The sequence below is a fragment of the Palaemon carinicauda genome, chromosome 42 (genome assembly GCF_036898095.1).
Source record: "Palaemon carinicauda isolate YSFRI2023 chromosome 42, ASM3689809v2, whole genome shotgun sequence".
Taxonomy (NCBI): domain Eukaryota; kingdom Metazoa; phylum Arthropoda; class Malacostraca; order Decapoda; family Palaemonidae; genus Palaemon; species Palaemon carinicauda.
Window position 1 is genome coordinate 28,986,492 of NC_090766.1, and position 23,305 is coordinate 29,009,796.

The following is a 23,305-nucleotide window of genomic DNA, read 5'->3' on the forward strand; positions in this document are numbered from 1 at the left end:
TCAGGGACACTCCGACTGCTTTCGACAGGGTCCTAAATCGCCATTTCGGACAGCGATCTTCGATGCTGTTGCTCCCGCGACGAAACACTGTCTTCTCTTCCAACAGGAACGTTGCCGTGTCATCCCCTCTAGGACGAATGTGTTTCCTTTGTGTTTCCTCTCCTGTGCGCCGTCCATTCCGGCCCTCACAACTCGGCGTAAGGGCGCTAAGGTCTCCTTTCCGCAGGTCCTCCGTGGGTGACCAATCCGGCAAACTCCTGGCTGATTCCTTCTCGACGGGGATTACGTTGCTGGTCGTTCTCAGGCCTGCTTTCTGTTGTAGACTTCTTCTCAGCTGTGTCCATGATATGGACTCCATAAACTCTATTTTTCTCCTCAATTTCCTAAGGGCCTTTGCTCGCATTCCCTCTTTCGCCTCGATGATTTTCTGACGATCAGTCCAACAATGATCCGTCATCGCTGCTTCCACCAAACTCAGAAATATTTCATATTGGCCATATAGTCTATTTCCTCCGAGCGGGGATTCGAACCCATCTTCAAACAAAGGGTTGTTATGGTCCTCTTCCTGCCGTATTCGCTTCTCTGTTCCCATCGACGTTTTAGTGTATACAGGTTCTCCTTGTGTCCTCACGACTAGACGCAGACCTCCGACGTCGTCGACTTTCATGTACAATTCTTCAAGTTCCTGTGAACTCATATCGTGATTTTATTTATTCTTTTTCCTAATTGCTCAATGATCCACCGACTAGCCACCATTTTATTGTCACGACACTGACAATTAATTTAAACATTAATATTCAAGATGCGGGATACACAAAGTTTAATTTGTATTGAGCAATATATTTTCAAAAAATAATCATACAAAGGTCTGAGCACTTCTAATAGTCTAAGAATTTCAATCTTGCAATGTTTCTTTAAATAAAATACGTGCTCTTCATTTCATGGTAGCATGGTACAATTATTCTTAACTTGATGAACAACGGTCAGGGGACGAAGACTTAACCTTTACGTTAATTCAATTTCCACTCGAAAATTTCTAAGTCCAAAAGGTTTGAAAATTGTTTCTAAGTCTAAAAATGAGGGTTCTGGTATGACAAGCAAAGGGACGAAAATTTTGGGCAGCTTCTTCTACTGCTGCTTTAGGCCAGACTGATGCATGCCCGGCGGGTATCGTAAGGCATCTCCAACACCGTAGGGTGTGACCTCATGACGTCAGAGGCCGAAAACCAATCAGTGTCATCCTCGTCATAGTAATCCAGTTATGTCCGGCAGGCCTACGCCCTCCTGGCCGTTGTCCGTCAAGCTCCGCCTCAAGGCCCCCCAACAAAATCTGCAAGACAAGGTGGGAGGCAGAAAACCATTCGTTGGCAATTGGACATGAGACAACCTCTTCTCCGGTGGATGCTGATAAATCGCATTCCCCTCAAGCGAGTTGGTGACCAGAGGTCCTTCACGTGACCACAACCAGGGTGTACGTGACAATATATATATATATATATATATATATATATATATATATATATATATATTTATGTATATATATATATATATATATAGAAAATTTATGTAAATATATATGTATATGTATATAAATGTATATATTTATTTATATATATATATATATATATATATATATATATATATATATATATATATATATATATATATATATATATATATATATATTTATATGTATATATATATAAATATATATATATATATATGTGTGTGTATATGTATGGAAATATATATATATATATATATATATATATATATATATATATATATATATATATATATATATATATATATATATATATATATATATATATACAGTGGTCCCTCGGTTGTCGCGGTTAATGGGGACCGAGACCACCCGCGAAAACTGAAAATCCGCGAAGTAGCGGCGCCTCTTCAAAAATGCTTAAAAAAACGTATATATACCCTCCCCCCTGTATATAGTACACCATATAGAATACGGGTAGAGAGAGAGAGAGTGAAATCCATGTTATAACAAAAAAAAAAACTGTAAAATATGTTGTCTGTTTACAATAACAATTGAGGGTCTAGAACACTGTTCTACCGAACAATTTACTTGCGAACAACCAATTATCGTTATCAGCTTTCAAAAACAAGCAAACACTACATCTAGCTAACATAATTAGTCCGTCGTTTTGCGCAACAAATTAACATTTATAATTTCTATTTCTGGGGGTTTAAGATTACAGTAGTACATGAATAAAATTGTACCATACCATATAGAAAATGGGTGTAGAGAGAGAGAGAGAGAGAGAGAGAGAGAGAGAGAGAGAGAGAGAGAGAGAGAGAGAGAGAGAGAGAGTGAAATTCTTGTTATAACAAAAAAAAAAAACTAAAATATGTTGTCTGTTTACAATAACAATTGAGGGTCTAGAACACTGTTCTACCGAACAATTTACTTGCGAACAACCAATTATCGTTATCAGCTTTCAAAAACAAGCAAACACTACAACTAGCTAACATAATTAGTCCGTCGTTTTGCGCAACAAATTAACATTTATAATTTCTATTTCTGGGGGTTTAAGATTACAGTAATACATAAATAAAATTGTACCATACCATATAGAAAATGGGTGTAGAGAGAGAGAGAGAGAGAGAGAGAGAGAGAGAGAGAGAGAGAGAGAGATTCATGTTAAACAATCAAACAATAAAACATTTAACTTACCTCTTACAATAAGTTCTTCTAAGCGTAGTTGATGAAAAGACCTGTGCAGTACGATGAGGTAATAACGATGAATGACTGCACAGGGGCATGAAGAGCTTTAATGCTCCTCGGATGACGCCGCAGACGATGCAGGAGAAGCTGCAGGAGGCGGCATAGTGGCTGCAGGAGGTGTCGTAATGGATGCAGGAGGAGGCGTAGTGGCTATTGGAGGTGGCGTAGTGGCTATAGGAGGTGGCGTAAGGGATGCAGGAGGCAGTGTAGTGGCTGCAGGAGGATCTTCTTCTGGTTTTTTGCGCGTAAGAAACATCGTTATTGGGAGTTGTGAACGTTGTTTTTTTTTTGTCGATGAAGATGCGCCTATAAACAGCCATGACGTCATCAATACGATTGCTGAATTCGACGGCTCTTACCATGTTGTCATCCATTTCTTTGGCCCTTTTTTGGAGGTCTTTGGCAACATTGAAGAGGTCCTGTAAATTATGCAATGTAAGGCCACCTTCTTCAGCTTCGTCACCTTCGTCACTAGCAGACTCGTCTTCCTCCTCACTCACCGATTTGGTCATTTCCTGTAGGTCCTCCTCTGTCAGTGGGTTTGAGTGGCAGTCGATGAGATTGTTAATTTCATCAGCCGTCATATCCGAGAAGCCTTCAGTCTGCACCAACCGAGCCAGCCTAACAGCCTTATCAACGGCAGAGTGATGTATTTCGTTAGGCGTGAAACCCTCATAGTCATGAGTGATTTTGTTTGGCCACAATTTCTTCCAGCTGGAGATGAGTGTCTGTTCTTTCATGTCCTTTAGGGCATTCTGAATATTAGCCAGACACGTAGCTATGTTGTAATCCTTCCAATAAGCTTTGATGCTGAAGGTCTCGTCGGTCTCTTCAATGGAGGAGATGAGACCCTCCATTGTTGACTTAGTGTAGAGGGCTTTGAAGGCCCTAATAACCCCCTGATCCATGGGCTGTATAAGGGAAGTGGTGTTGGGGGGAAGGAACTCCACCTGTACCCCTTCATAATGCAAATTAGTTGCATGACCTCCTGCACAGCCCATGAAGAGAACCACTTTAAAGGGCAGGCCCTTTTCAGCCAGGTAAAGCTTTACCTGTGGTATGAAAGAGTTAAGGAACCAATCAAGTGTGAGGGCCTTGGTGATCCATGCCTTTTTATTGACCATCCAGTACACTGGCAGTAAGGCTTTGTTCTTGTGTTTCAATGCTCGAGGATTGCCACACATGAGCAGTCACTCGATCCTTGTGAGCTTTGAAACCTGTCTTTTTAAGTTCGTCCTTGAGAAGAAATTTCGGGACGGCATCCTCTTCCAGAAGAGGCCTGTTTCATCCATATTAAAGACTTGCTCGGGGACATAGCCATTTTCTTCTATTATTTCCGGAAACACATCCTCAACATAATGCCTCGCTGCTGCTTCGTCTGCAGAGGCTGCCTCTCCATACAACGACACACTCTGAAGTCCGAATCGCCTCTTAAACTTATCAAACCAGCCCTTGCTGGCAACGAAAGTCGTACGTGGTCGTCGTGGGCTAGTCTGGCTTGAGGTACCAGGCAGAGGATCATCTTCGTCACCGTCATCTTCTTCCTCATCTTGAACGTTGTCGTCGTCACCACCCTCAGGCACCATAGCATCAAACAAAGTTTTAGCCTTACTTCGGATCATGTTTGTATCCAGGGTGATTTTCTTCTCCCTACAATCATGGATCCAAATAGCCAATGCATTTTCCATTCGCACCATGGTCTTATTCTGGGTGTTTACAACCCTTTTGGCATCTTTCGTGAAAGATATTGCAGCAGTTTTGCGGATGTTCTTCTCTTCCTTCTTTATGTACCGTACCATAGATTCATTAAGGCCATATTGTCGGGCTACGCTCGCGTAGCTATTTCCCGCTTTCAACTTGTCCAATAAACTCACTTTTTCGTTAATTGTTAACATCTTTCACTTTTTCTTCGGTTCACTAGATGCACCAAGGGATAAAGAGCGTTTGGGAGGCATCACGAAGGGCTTCACAAAACTTTTACACTTAAAAAATCACCGCGAGACTAAGACTAACTAACCGCGATCTATGGCGAGAAGCGTATACGAGAAAAGCGTGGAGCGATGGGCATCGGGAGAAGCTTGGGCTAGTGAATGGGCCAATGGGGAGTCGAGTTCTCAGCGAGTGCTGGCCAATCAGCTTGCGTTTATGCCCGTGATGCTTAGCGTATACGTGCATTTCTTTTAGTTTTAAAATTTTGTAAAATGATGCAATTACTAATTCTAATTGAATATTTTGTTTTCAAAATTTGTAAAATAATGTAATTTCTAATTTTAATTTAATATTTTTCATTATTATTAATTTTTTAATATTTTTTGATATTTTTAATTTTTTAATATTTTTTAGACCCGCGAAGCTCTGAACCCGCGGAAGTCGAACCGCGAACTAGCGAGGGACCACTGTATATATATATATATATATATATATATATATATATATATATATATATATATATATATATATATATATATATATATATATATATTTGGGCTCAGTCAAACTGATGGAAGGTTCCTTTAGGCAGCTTTCTAAGGGATATTTAGCTACAGTGATACTTCTAGAGAATTAACCATAGGTCTCTAGAATTCTAACTCCTATCGCGAGTATCCTTAATATAACTTTAAGGATATCGCATAAAATCAGGGGACGTATTTCTTGATACGACACATTGCAATCTTCACCCCAAATAGATTTTACACTTTGAGGTGAAAGAGTGGCGAAGTGAAGGGGAGCCGTTATCAAGGTTACCAGGTGGAACTCCTCCCAGTACTACTACGGCGAATTAATCCTTTTAAAAGTAGCATTTAAGCACAGTGTTCTCCCACACTTCTCTCGGTTTTGTTACTTAATTCAAGGAATATTATCATGCAATCTCCAGTGTCTTCATCCTCTGGAAAGTTGAGTATTTAATCTTTCTTGTGTATAATTTTTAGTTCCCTTCTCACAGTTGAATTAACATAATTTAGGTGTCTTAAGTGGAGCACTGCCATCCCCGGAGGCGGCCATTTTAAGACCGCTGTCGCACGCCACAAATGCTTTATTTAATTATTAGTGCGATATTCCCATTTTTAGCTATAAAGAAATTCTAGCTAGTTAGGCAAAATTATACTATTGAAGATGAGCTTGACACATGTAATATTTTCTCTTCCGAATAAACGTTTCTATCGTATACGATAGGGCCTCGGTGGTATTAGCGTAGCCGAGATCCCGACTCGAGTTAGGCTAGCCTAACTCGTTTTAGTATACTTTAGTAATGTTATACCCCGTTTAACCTCTAGTATCGTTTCTATTAATTCGGTCGGAGATATATATATCTCTTAGAATTATTAGTATAATTCGATACGCTTCTCTTTTAGAGAAATGAGGATAAACCCTTCTTCCCCCCTGAGTGCCGCCATCCCAGGCATCAACCCTATCTTCCGTCATCGCCATTGAATAGTGTACTCCGGCTTGACTTGGATAGCGTTTTGCTGTCGATCTTATTTGCCGGCGAATATCCCGGCCTTGAAATACAACACTAACTAAGGGTATTATGTCTTTTAGCCAACAACGTTATCGCCAGTGGAATAGTTATTCCTCTGCCGGTTACACCGTTGTTGGCACAGGAAGCTAGGCTTCCCTTGTCTACAACCGAAAGTGGGCAGTATAATTGCCGCCACCTTTCTCCCTTGTGGACTAGAAGACATGTCTTATATCCGGAAATGTTTCAGGCTATTATTATTATTATTATTACTATCCAAGCTACAACCCTAATTGGAAAAGCAAAATGCTATAAGCCCAGGGGCTCCAATAGGGAAAAATAGCCCAGTGAGGAAAGGAAATAAGGAAATAAATAACTGAAGAGAACAAATTAACAGTAAATCATTCTGAAAAAAGTAACAACGTCATAACAGATATGTCATATATAAACTATGAACAACTTCAAAAACAAATATGTCATATATAAACTATAAAAAGACTCATGTCCGCCTGGTCAACAAAAAAGCATTTGCTCCAACTTTGAACTTTTGAAGTTCTACTGATTCAACAACCCGATTAGGAAGATCATTCCACAACTTGGTAACAGCTGGAATAAAACTTCTAGAGTACTGCGTGGTATTGAGTCTTATGATGGAAAAGGCCTGGCTATTAGAATTAACTGCCAGCCTAGTATTACGAACAGGATAGAATTGTCCAGGGAGATCTGAATGTAAAGGATGGTCAGAGTTATGAAAAATCTTATGCAACATGCATAATGAACTAATTGAACGACGGTGCCAGAGATTAATATCTAGATCAGGAATAAGAAATTTAATAGACCGTAAGTTTCTGTCCAACAAATTAAGATGAGAATCAGCAGCTGAAGACCAGACAGGAGAACAATACTCAAAACAAGGTAGAATAAAAGAATTAAAACACTTCTTCAGAATAAATTGATCACCGAATATCTTAAGAGACTTTCTCAATAAGCCAATTTTTTGTGCAATTGAAGAAGACACAGACCTTATATGTTTCTCAAAAGTAAATTTGCTGTCGAGAATCACACCTAAAATTTTGAAAGAGTCATACAAATTTAAAGAAACATTATCAATACTGAGATCCGGATGTTGAGGAGCCACCGTCCTTGACCTACTTACAATCATACTTTGAGTTTTGTTAGGATTCAACTTCATACCCCATAACTTGCACCATGCACTAATTTTAGCTAGATCTCTATTAAGGGATTCACCAACCCCAGGTCTACATTCAGGGGATGGAATTGATGCAAAGAGAGTAGCATCATCTGCATATGCAACAAGCTTATTTTCTAGGCCAAACCACATGTCATGTGTATATAGTATGAAAAGTAATGGGCCAAGAACACTACCCTGTGGAACACCGGATATCACATTCCTATACTCACTATGGTGCCCATCAACAACTACTCTTTGAGATCTACTACTTAAAAAATCAATAATAATGCTAAGAAACGACCCACCCACTCCCAACTGTTTCAGTTTGAAAACAAGGGCCTCATGATTAACACGGTCAAAGGCAGCACTAAAATCAAGGCCAATCATACAAACTTCACGACCACAATCAAGGGATTTCTGTACTGCATTGGAGATTGTAAGAAGGGCATCACATGCTCCAAGGCCTTTACGAAAACCAAATTGCAAACTAGGGAATAGATGATTACCTTCAGCAAACCTATTAAGACGTTTTGCCAGAAGACGTTCAAAAACTTTAGATAATATGGGAGTTATGGAAATTGGGCGGTAATCAGTGGGACTTGAGCTACCACAAACACATTTACATAGAGGAGTAACATTACCAATTCTCCAACAAGTGCTAAAAGCTCCTCTTCTTGCTAACTTGCGCAAAATAACAGATAACTTTGGAGCTAAGAAATCTGCTGTCTTTATAAAAAACAAAGGAAAAATACCATTTGGGTCTACACCTCCATAAGCATCAAGGTCCATCAACAGAGCTTTAATCTCACGAGATCGAAAAGCTAAACTAGTTAGTTTAGCCTCAGGAAAACAGGAATAAGGAAGTTCAAGTTTTTCATTACTCTGTTTACTGTCAAAAACATCAGCCAAAAGGGATGCCTTTTCCTTTGGACAGTGAGTGACTGAGCCATCTGGTTTAAGTAAAGGAGGAACTGCTGCATCTACACCAAAGAGTGCAGATTTAAGGGTAGACCACCATTTATGTTCCTGAGTTGTACCAGAGAGGGTTTCTTTTATGATTAAATTGTACTCCTTTTCAGTTGAGGCATAAACTCTCTGAGCAAAAGCTCGAAGCTGAGTATAGTTGTTCCAGGTCAAATCTGATCTGTTACCCTTCCAAAGGTGATAGGCCTCCTGCTTCTCCAAATAAGCACGTCTACAATCATCATTGAACCACGGTTTGTCCTTCATTCGGTACCTTAGCACACGAGAAGGGATACGCCTATCAATTATGTTGACTAGATTCTCATTCAAAGAGACAACAGGATCTACACTATTATATAATTGTGACCAATTCAAGCACAAAAGATCATGCAAAATCCCATTCCAGTCTGCTTGGGATTTCATATAAATTTTACAGGAATATGATATATCAGGGACAGGCTGCTCAGTCTTCACTAATAATGAAATCAAGGCATGATCAGAAGTCCCAACTGGAGAATCAACCTTACTAGTTATAACGCCAGGGGAGTCAGTGTATACGAGGTCCAAGCAATTACCAGACCTGTGAGTAGCTTCATTTATGATTTGCTCACAGCCTGATTCAGAGGCAAAGTCTAAAGCTCTTAAGCCATGGCGATCGGTAGGAGAGATAGAACTTAACCACTCCCTATGGTGAGCATTAAAAAATCACCAACAAAGACAAAAGAAGCCTTTCTATCATCTGCTTGTATCTTAGCCATAATGGTAAGAAGACAATCGAAGATAGAATCATCTATGTCTGGATTCCGGTAGATCGAACACAAATAAAAGTTGTTATGCCTGCCACAAACTTTTATTACCTGAATCTCATGACATCCACATTGATAGCAGGACTTATGAGAAGCAGGGTACTCGGTCCTAATATACACCGCCATTCCCCTGGCCCTAGGAATGGCATCACGTTTCAGCATTATTGGCTTCTTAAAACCAGTTATAAGGAGCTCAGATGAGTGCCTCATATTAGAAACCAAAGTTTCTGAGCACAAAAGAATATCATACTGTCTGGACGCAACTGTAAGGTCTTGGATATTTGCATGAAGACCACGAATATTGCAATACAGAAGACGACATTGACGAAATCTAGGACGTACTGGTCCCGGATTTTGCTCAATGTCTCCAGACAGCATAAGAATTAATAGAAATAAAAAAGAGACATCATACTTAAAAACTAGATTAACAAGAAATCGTCATTCCCCTGTCGCCCTGTCGCTTCCTTGATTTACAGCCGAAAGTAGGAGGCATACCTGCTGCCACCTTTCTCTGTAAAATATAAGACCCTTTCCCTTCCCCTTCTGTCCTATAGCCCCGGGCTAGCCGTCACAAATATCCTTTGGCCACTATTCTACAATCATCCCCGCTTGCCGGGCTGACTGGGTTACCGGCCGGGTTCCTACAAAGACGGTTAGGTTGCCGCTTTGACCAACTCTATAACGGAAGCAAAGCTCCGGGAAAGGTTGAGCTGGCCCTGACGGCTGCCGGTGGGAAACCCATTATACTGTTGGGACAACATCGATGTTTATGCCTTTTCCCCTTTCTGTCTGATGAGGAGGGTACTCAACAAGACCAGAACATTGGTCAATCTTTCAATGACCCTCATAGCTCCGCTATGTCATCACGCAGAATGGTTTCCAGACCTTCTACAGCTCCTAACGGAGCGCCCAAGAGAACTCCTTCCACGACACAATCTACTCAACAACCACATGCCAACATATTCCACAAAGCCGTATCTTCGCTACGATTTCACGCCTGGAGACTATCCAGCATCTCCTCTCTCAGGGAGGATTTTTGCAATAAGTTGCGACTAGGATGTCTGGATACCTGCGTAAGTCATCAGCAGCAGTTTACCAGGCAAAGTGGAAAGTCTTCTGTGGTTGGTGTCGTGGAAGGGGTATCTCTCCACTCGATGCCACTATTCCAGCAATAGTGGAGTTCCTCGTGTATATGCGTGAAGAAATGCGCCTCTCAGTCTCGACAGTAAAAGGGTATCGCTCAGCTTTAAGCCTCGCCTTCAGACTGAAAGGAATGGACATTTCTCCATTGCTAGAACTTTCCTTACTCATTCGAAGTTATGAACTTACCTGCTCCCAGTCAAAAGCGAGACCTCCCCCATGGAACGTGGTTCAAGTTCTCAGGTCTCTCAAGAGACCTCCTTATGAACCATTACGCCAGGCAACTGATCACTACCTGACTTGGAAGATGGTGTTCCTGCTAGCTTTGGCTTCGGCCAAGCGAGTCAGTGAACTTCATGGTCTCTCATACAACATCGCCCATTCAAGGGGATGGGGAGAGGTAATGTTCAGCTTTGTCCCTGAGTTTATTGCTAAGACTCAGAACCTGGGAGTAGCGGATTCACGATTCGACTCCTTCCAGATTTCTAGTCTCCGTACTGTAATAGATGACCCAGATCATCTCCTACTATGCCCAGTGAAGAGTTTGAGGCTGTATCTTAAGAGAACAGCCTCAGCCCGTCCTCTTGTGCGTGCACTTTTCATCTGCATAGGAAGGACCAAGAGGAGGGTTACCAAGAACACCATCTCACCATGGATCTGCAAGGTCATAGACCATGCACTGAATCCAGACCTTCCTCCTTCACGTAGCCCCAGAGGTCATGATGTCGGGCGTAGCTACGTCCCTGGCATTCAAGAGAAACTTCTCAGTGACGCAGGTTCTTCAAGCTGGGGTGTGGAATCGTCAGACCAAATTCACATCCCACTACCTGCAAGACGTGACCCACAGGAGACTTGATACGTTCTCTATCGGTCCTGTGGTGGCTGCCCAACAGCTGGTTTAAAACCTCAAGCTCCTCATTGGACAAGTAGCAGAAGGTTGAGGGCATTGTTACCCGGTTTTAGTCTGCGTGAATGAAAAGGTTTGACTGGCCCTTATTCTTTTCTTCATTCTCCCCTCTCTTGGGGAAAGCAGCATCCTGGGTTCTTTGCACAGCTGACCTCAAATCACTGCAGGTAAACCATGCTTCTTTGTGTACCTAGTATTAAGACTAATACTGTACTGTTGCATCCCCTTACCCTGGTGAGGTGGTATTGTGAAAGTCCTAGTTACACAGTTTTTCCTTCCAAAGAACTCGGAATAACTTTACCAGGAAAGTCACACCTCTACATAACTCACCACACAGCTTGCGTAGGCCGCGGACCTTGCATAGCAAGGTTTTAGTGAGGTGCAGGGACTCCTTAGTTTTTGAGTACTGATACACTCAGATAAGGAGCCCCCGGGTAAAGCCAAAAGCCAGATTGGCTGGGACGTCCACCCTTCTTAATGGATGAGTCCCCCCAATTAATAGCGGTTTGTATTCCAGTTACGGAACAAATGACAAATCCGTAGATAATTTGTATTTTTCCTAACTATGCAAACCTTAGCTATTTAAGCAAATTTACCTGCCAGCCCTATCCCCCTTGAAGTCCTACCTCCAAGCAAAGTGAGCTCAATCACAGGTGTGTGAGGTGGGGGGCAGTAGCAAGGCACCCTACCTCTACCCCCACTAACTAGTGGTATTGGTAGTTAACTCTCGTTAAAAATTAATGGCTCGTCATTTCAGCTACGCCAAAAGTAATACCCCTATTAAATAGCTAAGGTTTGTATAGCTAGGAAAAATACAAATTATCTACGAATTTGTCATGTTTATGCGTGAGAGAATACAGAAAACCGGTAAAATAAGAGAAGCTGTCTAACCTAAACACACCAGTCATCGTAATAAAAAAAAGTTACCATAATCAAAATTGAGTAGTAGTAATGAAACATGGTATAAATGCTGGAGCTTTTGTTTGCTAGACTCCGGACACACAGAAAATATGATTTTCCATCCCATTTCTATGTAGTCTAGTCCTTTGCAGTAGTCTTCATTATATTACTAAAACATCCTTACTTAATTGGGCTAAGGATTTATTGGTTTTTGCTCTACCGTATTCTCGCTTCACTCGCATTTAAAGATTATCTCATTGCTCCTATGTTCTGGTAAGCGAACTATGTTTCGCTATGCTTGTTAGTCCTGTGGGCTAGTAATTGAGTGTTAATTATCTGTTATACAAACTTAACAAAGGGGTAAATCCACAAATATGTCTGTAATCTTTTGGTTTATCACTTTAATTACCTTAAATAGAAAAAGAAGTTGCAGACTCCATTAAACTGTCCAATAACCTTAATATAACCAAAAATAAAGGACGACCAGACATTTTTACCCACAATGCATTGACAAAAAATACCATCAGGAGAAATCCTAACGTGGCAGCGTAAATGCATCCTTAGGATAACAAGGAACAATATTCATTGTTAAATATTTCTGTAACCCTTAATTTGAGGAAGATTCGAGTAATGTTTTTCTGTGAATCATCTAAAAAATATAGGATTGCAAGTAAAAAAAATAATTTGGCTGAAACTGTAATAATACCTTTCAGAATTATCTAATAATTAAACGATTGCCCATAACCTCCACTGTGATTCAATATTTTCTCTACTTAATTTTGCTAAAAGGTTTCATAATCCTCATTGGATTCTTTAACTTTTTGTTGGGATGTTTTTATTTCTACACAGGTTCCCACATTTTTTCTATGATGGTTTTCTGAAATTTATGTTTACGGTAGTTTATTACATCTTTAATAACGTTTATATTATTAATATTTACTTTCTCAATATGGCTACAAATTCAGGTAGTCCTGCTACGTCTCTATTATTCTTTAAGCTGTCTAATAGTTCAAAATATATTTGAATTGAAGGAATAGTAGCTTGTAAGTCCCAGAATCTTAACTGATAAACATGACTTTCAAAATCTTGTCATTTCGTCCAGAGAGGAGCTTTTTTTTTTTTCTTTTTTTTATACTAAATTAACATGACAATTACTAAAGTCTTGGTTTATCTCAATATCCTATCCGATTATTGTAATGAGTTTTTCAAATGTTTCATGTATGTTTTCTTTGAAGTTTCTTCACCAAAATTTAAATTCTTGTGGAAGTTTTTCCGAGGCAAAATATTTGTAGCCTTATTTTTAAACAAATAATTACACTGTCCACAAATTCTTGTTCCATATTTTGTATCTTTTGTTTTCTGTTGTTAAGAAAATTTCATTGGTTCCCAGCCACAATTTTACTTACTCAACTTCAAATGTTGTTAACACATTGTTCAAACATTCACTATCAACTGTATGTTTTTTATGCCCCAATAAAGGTCCTTTTCATGTTGAACAGTTGAAAATAATGTTGCCGCTATTATCTACGCTTCCAAACAATACCAGCCATAGTAATTGGTTCATAAATTGTGTTTCTTCATCTACAGTATGTATCAGGGAAGAGAAACTGCTGGGTATTCTGAAGTCGCCATCTTTCATGAGCATTAATTTTGAAAAATCTGTATCAAATGCCACTTACTGAATCAACGTCAGGGATTAAAGTTTCTTTAAGAGAATCCAAGGCATTCTTTCGTACCAAGACTGTTAAGCAATGCTTATGATTGTTATCATACCATACCTTTCAATTTGCTCATAGTTTTCTTCTCAGGTTTCAAACTCCTAGTCTCACCACACACTCCAGTTCAACAGCACCTAATCAAATCTAGATAGTTTTTCCTTCATTTATCAAGGCTTCTACGATGCTCTGGTCGATGGAATCACTGCACTTTTTTTTTAACAATAAACCCAGTAATCTTACACATTTTTTTCTTAGTTATTCTCTGCCATTACATTTCAGGCACTTTACTCATACCCGAAACTGCGGAATATTTCCCATCCTCAATGTTCGGGAATGTGACTACTCATCAGTTTCTTAATTCTTGGTGTCACTTATAAAATACTGTGGTCATTGCCAATGCTTTGCTACCTTAAAGTATTTTCCAATGGGATATAAAAGAGAAGTCCTTCTCCTTACAGTATCTCTTTATTTAATTAACCTAAAAAAAATACAGTTATGCCATCAAGGCTTTAGTCAGGAATTAAGATGGGTAGTTATTGTAACAAGTGAACTGACAGTTTGGCTTATCCAGCTTCCAGGTGTTGATGGGCATCATAGTGAGTAAAGGAATATGAAATTTGGTGTTCCTCTGGGTAATGTTTTTAGCCTATAACTTTTCATACTATTTACACATGATATGATGTTTGGCCTAGAAAACAAACTCATTGCATATGCAGATGATGCTACTTTCTTTGTCCCAATTTTGTTTCCCGAATATAGATCTGTGGCTGCTGAATTCATTAATAGAGTTCTAACTAAAATTAGTGCATAGTGCAAATTATGGGGTATGAAGTTGAATCCTAACAAAACTCATATATGATTGTGAGTGGGTCGAGTACAGTTGCTCATCAACATCTAAATCTGCATTGATATTGTGTCTTTATTTATATACAACTTCTGTAAAACTTTAGGTGTGATTATTGACTGTAAATTTACTTTTGAGAAACACATTCTGTCTGTTGTTTCTTCAATCATGCAAGAATTTCCCCATTAAAAAACTTTAAGATTTTTAGTGATCATTTGATTCTGAAGAAATGTTTTAATTCATTCATTCTACCTTGTTCCGAATATTGTTCTACTGTTTGATAATCAGCGGAATCTCATCTTAACTTTTTCGACAAGCACATGCAGTCCATTAAATTTCTTATTCCTGATCTAGATATTAATCTATAGTATCATCGTTCAATTAGTTCTTGATGCATGTTACGTAAGATTTTTCATCATTCTAACCGTCCATTGAATTCAGGTCTTCCTAGACTTCCATCCTGTATGTAGTACTAGTTATGTAGTTAATTCTAAGTCTTGCCTTCTCTAGCATAAGGCTCAATACTACACAGTATTCTAGAAGTTTTATTCCAGCTCTGACCAGTTTGTGAAATGATCTTAATCAGGCAGTTGAATTGGTGAATATTCAGTTCAAACATACAGAGAATGTTTTTATGTTGAAAAGACTACCATAAATCCTTCTTCGTAGTTTATTTATAACATTATTACTGATCTTAAGATATTTTATATTCAATATTTGTTATCTTTCATATAGTTTATTATTTCCTTATTTCTTTTCCTCACTAGGATTTTTTTCCCTGTTGGAACCCTTGAGCTTATAGCTTCCTGTTTTTCCAACTATGGTTGTAGCTTAGCTAGTAATGAGGATAATAATGATAATGATAATAATAATAATGATAATAATAATAATGGTAACAATAATAATAATAATAATAATAATAATAATAATAATAATAATAATAATAATAATAATAATAATAATAATATCTCAGAAGTATAAAGTCTTTCAATTTGGTTTCATTGAGGATTATGTCTGACTCAGTGGCATTTATCTGGTAATAGAGTTTCTCAATACTGCATGCCGCCAGTAACTGTTCTCTGTTGGTCATTGGTAGGTGGGAAAGTAAAATACATAGAAAAAAAAATTTTTAAGATTTTTCTAAATGATTACTAAAAGAGTACAAAAGAGTTTGGCTGCTATGTGTTGCAAGAGGGTGACGGTGTCTTCTCATATTTTCAGGAAAGAAGAGGATGGATGTAGGCAGAGCTGGCTCTATCTAGTGGTATTCAAGTTGGGCGCTGATCGATGATTGGTCCCTGTGAGCGGAGGCAGTACTGAGTCTGAGATGGAGCTGCTCGTCCATTGGCTGAGTGAATCGCCGGGAGGGGATCCTTCACATTCACGTTGTTACTATGCTCTTGGTTGTCAAAATTGGGTAAAGTCTGAATAGGACTGGACTGGACTGGACTACCAGTGCTGCACGCTGATTGGCCAACATGCTCCCTGAGTGGGGCTCGGTGTCAGGCAAGCTGTTATGCCACTAAGAACCCAGGTCCAGTGAGTCCTGAGGCACTCGCCAGGAGAGTTTTAGTTACAGGCAGGCTGTCAGGTCACTGATCGTTTTCATGCTTGTCAATGTTGGTGTTCTTATGACAGGAGGGGAAGAGGAACATCTCTTGATTCGTGTTGAGGCTCGGCTTTTCTTGCTGGATGAGCTGGGCCTCCAGGATCCTTATCATTCTGCTGTCCTGAGCGTTACCAACGATTGTAGTATTCCCAGTGATGTCCTCTTGTTTGATACTGTTGTTATGCACATGAAGTTGATGCATTTTCTTAGCTCCTTGTTAAATGTGACAGGACAAAAGTATCAAAAGTCTCATCGTTGTTATTCCAATATAATGGCCTGGCCATCCACAGATTGGGCATTGATATGAATAGACAACATGGGACTTTTCAAAAAGTCCTGCACGGGACGGGTCGCGTTGTTCTTCTTAACGAGGGATCTGGTCCTCGTTTGCTAATAAATGATCAAGTTGATCTCGGTGTCTTCATATATGGCCGTGATGTTGTTCCTGATCTCCTTCATAGGCTTCTCATCTTGCTGATACTCCTTGTGCATACTATCCATGTAGTACAGTTTGACTTTGGAAGTACTGCTCTCGCTGCTGGGCTCAATCTCGTACCAATTGTTCATAGCACGTTTGATGTTGACTTGCTTGTTGGAGTAGCTGTTGTTCACAAGGACCTGGCTAATCCTATTGAGGGCCTGACGAATGTAGGCTCAGATGGTGGAGGTCTTGTACCTAACTGGACATTCACTGCCACCATTCAAGCAAAGGCCTAAGTTCGTAGGTTTCGTGTAGAAGTTGCTGTCGATATGCTCAGCAGTCGAGACCAGGACATCCAGCAAAGGAAGGCAGCCATTGTCTTGTTGCTCCAGAGTAAATCTAAAGGGGCTGCACTCCTTGAAGATTCTGCGAAGCTCCTTAATGTGCTCAGAAGAGGGGTCTTTTTACAAAAGTGTCATCGATGTAGCGAACGTATATTTTGGGGCGATCAACATGTGAAAAAACTTGCTCTTCGATAACTCCCATGCAAAAGTTGGCAAAAGGACGCGAAGGGAGCCCATCGCAACACCATTCTTTTGTATGTACATGTGCCCATGATGGATGGTGAAAGGGGCCTTGTTTTTACACATTTCTAGGAGGTTACAGAGGGCTCTCTCAGGAATGTTGAGAGGAGAGGTTGAATCATCCCTGTAGGAACATTCGTGATGAGGGACTCCACATCAAGAGAAGCAATGACTCCTCAGGAACCCTTTGATGTTCATCAGGAACCTTGTAGAAGAAGTCACACTGTACTGGTCTAGAACACAAGGGGTCAGATGAGTGTTGCGTTTCTTTGCAAGATGGCCAGTCAGAGACATACACTGGCTGATGATAGGGTACAGGCAATTCCTTGCTTAATGGGTCTTCACATTCCCTTAAAGGTAACCCAGCCCAAAATCACCAGCTATGAACTGAAAGTGGACAGCATTGAAGGCACCATTGGTGACATTGATGGTGCGATTAGCCTCTATTTTGATGTCCTCAATGGGGTTGGAAGTTAGCAGATGGAATTTCAAAGTGTCGGCCCAGATGGTGTCCAATTTCTGAGCTAATCCTCGGTGGAAATGAGGATGAAGGCTGCCGTCTTGTATACTTCCCGCACAGTAACTTCCGCTTCATCCTGAAGTTCCTTGGCTGCAGTCCTCATGGCCCTTGAAACAATGCCACTGGTGTACTGTCTTCCGTCCGTGAGGGCCTCAAAAAGCGGGAGAAGATGAAGAGCATTGGTAGTATGGAGGGCACCTTTTTCTTGGTGGTTAAGAATGGAATCAGTCAGCAGTTTAACATCTCGCCCCAAAGCTATTGATAAGAGCGTATAGTTTTTTTTCATGTGTAGATCATCCCTAAATATATGTCCACTACATCGATGTCAACTTTGTAAAAGCCCCTCATCTGAGCACATTGAGGAACTAAACAGAACCTTTGAATAGTACCTTTCCCTTAGAATTACGCTGGAACATCCAGACAACGGCCATCTTCCCTTCTTGGATGTCCTGGTCTTGACTGCTGAGCATGTTTTTGACACCACTATCTACATGAAAACTATGAACTTAGGCCTTTGTTTGAATGGTGGCAGTGAATGTCCCATTAGGTACAAGACCTCCACCTTCCAAGCCTACATTCATCAGGCCCTCTCCCATTGCTCTTCCTGGACAGAGACCAACAAGGAACTGGATAGGATTACCCAGGTCCTTGTGGACAATGGCTTCTCCAACAGGCAGGTCAAATGATAGGTCAATTGGTGCGACACAGCTAAGCAGCAAAAGCAGTACTTCCAAAGTCAACCTGTAATACAGGGACATAATGCACAAGTAGTATCAGCAAGATGAGAAGGCTATGAAGGAGATCATCTGGAATGTTAATGCCATACAAGAGGACACCGAGATTAACCTGATAATTCATTATCAAACAACAAGGACCATTCCCTCATAATGAAGAACAACCCGGTCCCTCCGTTGCAGGAATTTCTGATTAAGTCTTTCACCTATTCCTACCAATGACCAGTTCAGGGATACCTTGTCTATTATATTGGAATGACAAGGATGAGACTTTGAGAACGATTTTTTTCTGCCACGTTCAACAGGAAGCTATTTAGATGCACCAAATCTTGATGCGCAATAAAAGCATGAAATGAAATGACATCACTGGGAATACTATGATCATCGGTAATCCCATGCACAGCAGAAGTCTAAGGATCCTTGAGGCTCTTCCCATCCAGCAGGAAAAGCTGAACCTCAACATCAACAAGCACGAGGACAATCAGTGACCCGACAGCCTGCCTATAACTGAGACTCTCCCGGTGAGCACCTCAGCTAATCAGAAAGCATCTCGGGATTCACTGGGCCTTGTGTCTAAGCAACAGACAAGCTTGCCAGATGCTAAGCCCAATTCAGGAAGCGTGTTGGCCAATCAGCTTACAGCACTGGTAGCCTAACCCAGACCTACTCAGACCATGCCAAACTCCAACGACCATGTGCTAGTAGCCTGGCTGTGATAGATCCCCTCCCTGCGAATGTCTTGGCCAATGGGAGAGCAGTTCCGCCTCACACTTGGTACTGCCTCTGCTCATGGAGACCAATCTGCGATCAGCACCCGACTCGACTACCACCCTGACCCGAATAAATAGAGCATATCCTGTCTACATCCATCCACTTCTTGCCTGATAATAAGAGGAGACATCTGGCACCCTCTCACAATGCGTGGCAGCCAAACTCTTTTGTTCACTGTATTTGACAAGTTTCCTTTATGTAAATTATTAAAACAGAATTTTTCTATGCCTTTTGCTCTCCCACCTACCAATAACCAACATAACACAGTTACTGGCAGCATGCAGTACTGTTGAGAGAAGAAACAGATTAATAGAGAAGCTCTATTACAAGATGAATGCCGCTGAGGCAGCCATAATTTTCAATGAAACAATAATATTGATAATTTATTTCTCCTTTTTAATGAACAAAGGAGTTTCTTTCTGCAGGGAAAAATCACAAACCTGTGTTCTTCAGGGTGCACTTCTCCTTTCAACCACCCCCTCAGTCTGAGGCGTAAGGTTGAAAGAACTAAAATCGTTGACTCTCGGTTGAACGGGGCTTCCCTGCACCATCATATGGTTGTTATAAATAACTCTTGAATAATTCACTGGACATTTCAGCTTGCACTAAAGTCATACTCCTAATTAAAAGATTGCTTTGTATAGCTAGAAAAAGGCTTTAATTATTTATAATTTTGCCTCGCTTTGAAAACCTTATTCCTTTAAGATTAAATTTCCCACATCAACCACTGTCAGTCCTCTTAGCCAAAGGTCTGACTGGAAAGTCAGTGGGGCTACTCATCTGCACGCAGTACCTGGTATTAATTACCTTGTTAATGAATCAACATCCATTCAGCTCTGCTGAAGACATTCTTTTTTAAATGACTGAGGCATATTTTAGGAAAATTAATATCTAATATATTCATATATATATATATATATATATATATATATATATAATATATATATATATATATATATATATATATATATATAGATAGATAGATAGATAGATAGATAGATAGATAGATAGATATATCTACACACACATACATATATATATATATATATATGTGTGTGTGTGTGTGTGTGTGTGTGTAGATATATCTATATCTATCTATATATACATACATATATATATATATATATATATATATATATATATATATATATATATATATATATATATATATATATATATATATATTAGATATTAATTTTCCTAAAATATGCCTCAGTCATTTAAAAAAGAATATATATATATATATATATATATATATATATATATATATATATATATATATATATATATATATATATATATATATATATATATTCAATAAGAGGGTTTTGAGGTGAATAACTCAGTACGGTGTACCCAGTGTATCTAATGGTCTCACAGAAGGTGCTCTGCATTATAGAATATGTAAAGGGTGTGGGAAGGGATTTTTCGATGCTTAAAATGTATAACAAAAACAAATGAAGAGAACAAGAGAATAAAGTGTAGTTTGCATATTTAGAAAATTTACAGTTTTGTTGACAAAGTTGTTTTTTGTTGACAAAGTTGTATATTCCAAAAATAATTGCTCTATTATTTCAGATTTTTCAACCATAATGAAATGATCATCCAACTCTTGTGGCAAGATTGTGTAAACTGCTGAAGACATGAACGAGAGATACAGGATGGGAAAAAGGAAGAAGGATCCAAGTTGGTTCATGTTGTAAGACTTTGATGTAAAGTATGATGTGTCATAATAGGTAGTTTATCATTAGCTTTCTCTTTGTTAGCTGTTCAAAATAATATTGAAAAGGATGTCATCTTGTAACAGGAATAAGATGAGGAATTCTGAATCCATAGAATTTCCAATGAAAATGGAAAGTGAAGATTCGTCTTCACTCCCTGCAGTCAAGAAGGAAAATAATGATTTAGATAGCAATGTTTCCCTCTTTGTTGATAGGTCTCTTTTCATAGATCCAGACATGGATTTAAAAATTGAGCCTGAAACATTTGAGTCGAGCGACAGTGACATGAAATATTCTTACGAATGTGATGTATCAGTGAGTGAGGAGAATTTACAAAGTTGCCAAGAGGAAGTCAACAATGAAGATGAAAGTGTAGATACCTATTTATGGACAGAAGTAGGTTTGAAAGATGAATGGGGCAAAGGGGAAGTTAGTGAAAATGTAAATCAAATAAAAGAGGAGAAGATTGAAAAAGGTGACTGTAACAAATATCTATGTCAGGAAAAGGAGCCTAAAACCAACACTAGTATTGGTATGAGAGAGAATTACGAAGAACAATTTAGTGGAATAGTTGACCCCAACACTCACATGTTAATTGACACTGAAGGCCAATTTATTTGCAGAGAATGTGGCGAAATATTTTCTAAGCAAAGTGATCTCATGGTACATCATAGAAGTCATACTGATAAACCATTTAAGTGCAATGTCTGTGACAGAGCATATTTTGAGAAAGGTAATCTCACAAAACATTATAAAATTCATACTGAAGAGAAGCAATTTAAGTGCAGTTTCTGTGGCAAAATGTTTTTTCAGAAAAGTGATCTCACAGCACATTGTAGAATTCACACGGGGGAGAGGCCCTTCAAGTGCAGTATCTGTGACCAAGCATTTTCTCAGAAAAGTCATCTCACAAAACATTACAGAATTCACACTGGCGAGAAGCCAGCCAAGTGCAGTGTCTGTGACAAAGCATTTTCTCAGCAAAGTGATCTAACAAAACATTATAGAATTCACACTGGCGAGAAGCCATTCAAGTGTAGTGTCTGTGACAAAGCATTTTCTCAGAGGACTCATCTAAAAATTCATTTTAGCGTACACACTGGGATGAAACCATTCAAGTGTGCTGTCTGTGACAAAGAATTTTCTCAGAGAAGTGATCTAACAAAACATTCTAGAATTCACACTGGTGAGAAACCTTTCAAATGTAATATCTGTAACAAAGCATTTTTTGAGAGAAGGGATCTAACAAAACATTATAGAATTCACACTGGTGAGAAGCCTTTCAAGTGTAATGTCTGTGACAAAGCATTTTCTCATAGCAGTAATCTCACAATACATTATAGAATCCACAATGAAAAATACATGGGAACTGAAAGAAATAGTAGTAATACCTGTGATGAGGGGGGCAACAGGACTTATGAAGAAAAACCTGAGACAATACCTTGAGGCAATACCAAGTTACCCAAAGTAAGGTAAGTAATGCAAAATTAACAATAACTGACATCACAAGCAAGTATTCGTAACGCTTGTCTTTCTCTTGAATAAAGGATAAGATTAAGAAAAAACTGCAAAATGCATGCTGCTTTGTCTACCGACAATATCCAAATATGAAAAATGATAGAAAAAAATTATTAGTCCAATTTGATTTTCCTAGAATGTGAAAAATTGCATTAGGAACAAGAAAATATAAATAAATCCTATATGGTTGCAAGTCGGTTGAGCTCTTAGGGATAATATTGGAATTGTCAGAAGATGGGAATGATATATAACAAACAAGAACATACAGTACATTCAGAAAATTATCGATAAATTAAATAGATTTTTTTTTTCATACTCAGCTGTGACTGTCTTTTGATTATGAAAACGGGAAAATAAGCAGACTAGGTGGGGAGATTAAAATCTCCTCTGATAGATTTTTTTTCCATAAAAAGACTAAAATATTTACTCGAGACTTTCTTTGTTTTGTTTCCAATCTGATTTCAAGGGTTTTAGCAGAGAATGAGCTAAAAAAAATTAGAGCGGAGAAACATCACTGTCTAGCATGCATATGTGTATATATATATATATATATATATATATATATATATATATATATATATATATATATATATATATATATATATATATATATATATATATATATATATATATATATATATATATATATATATCAAAGCAGTACAATATGAGTATTATAGTTTCCTATGCCCCAACAAATGATTCCCCTGAAGAAATGATAGATGAATATTATGAAGAACTGCAG

General features: G+C 38.9%; 1 protein-coding gene across 2 annotated transcripts in view; it reads left to right on the forward strand.

Moving 5' to 3' along the window:
• LOC137633282 (zinc finger protein OZF-like) overlaps positions 1-23,089 on the forward strand; it is a 137,638-nt gene extending 114,549 nt beyond the window's left edge. For both annotated transcript variants that reach the window (XM_068365493.1, XM_068365492.1), the window contains exon 3: positions 20,900-23,089. In XM_068365493.1, the coding sequence (XP_068221594.1) occupies positions 21,112-22,488 (1,377 nt within the window). In that variant the 5' untranslated portion in view covers positions 20,900-21,111 and the 3' untranslated portion in view covers positions 22,489-23,089. The remainder of the gene's footprint in view (positions 1-20,899) is intronic.
• The last annotated feature ends 216 nt before the right edge of the window (positions 23,090-23,305 follow it).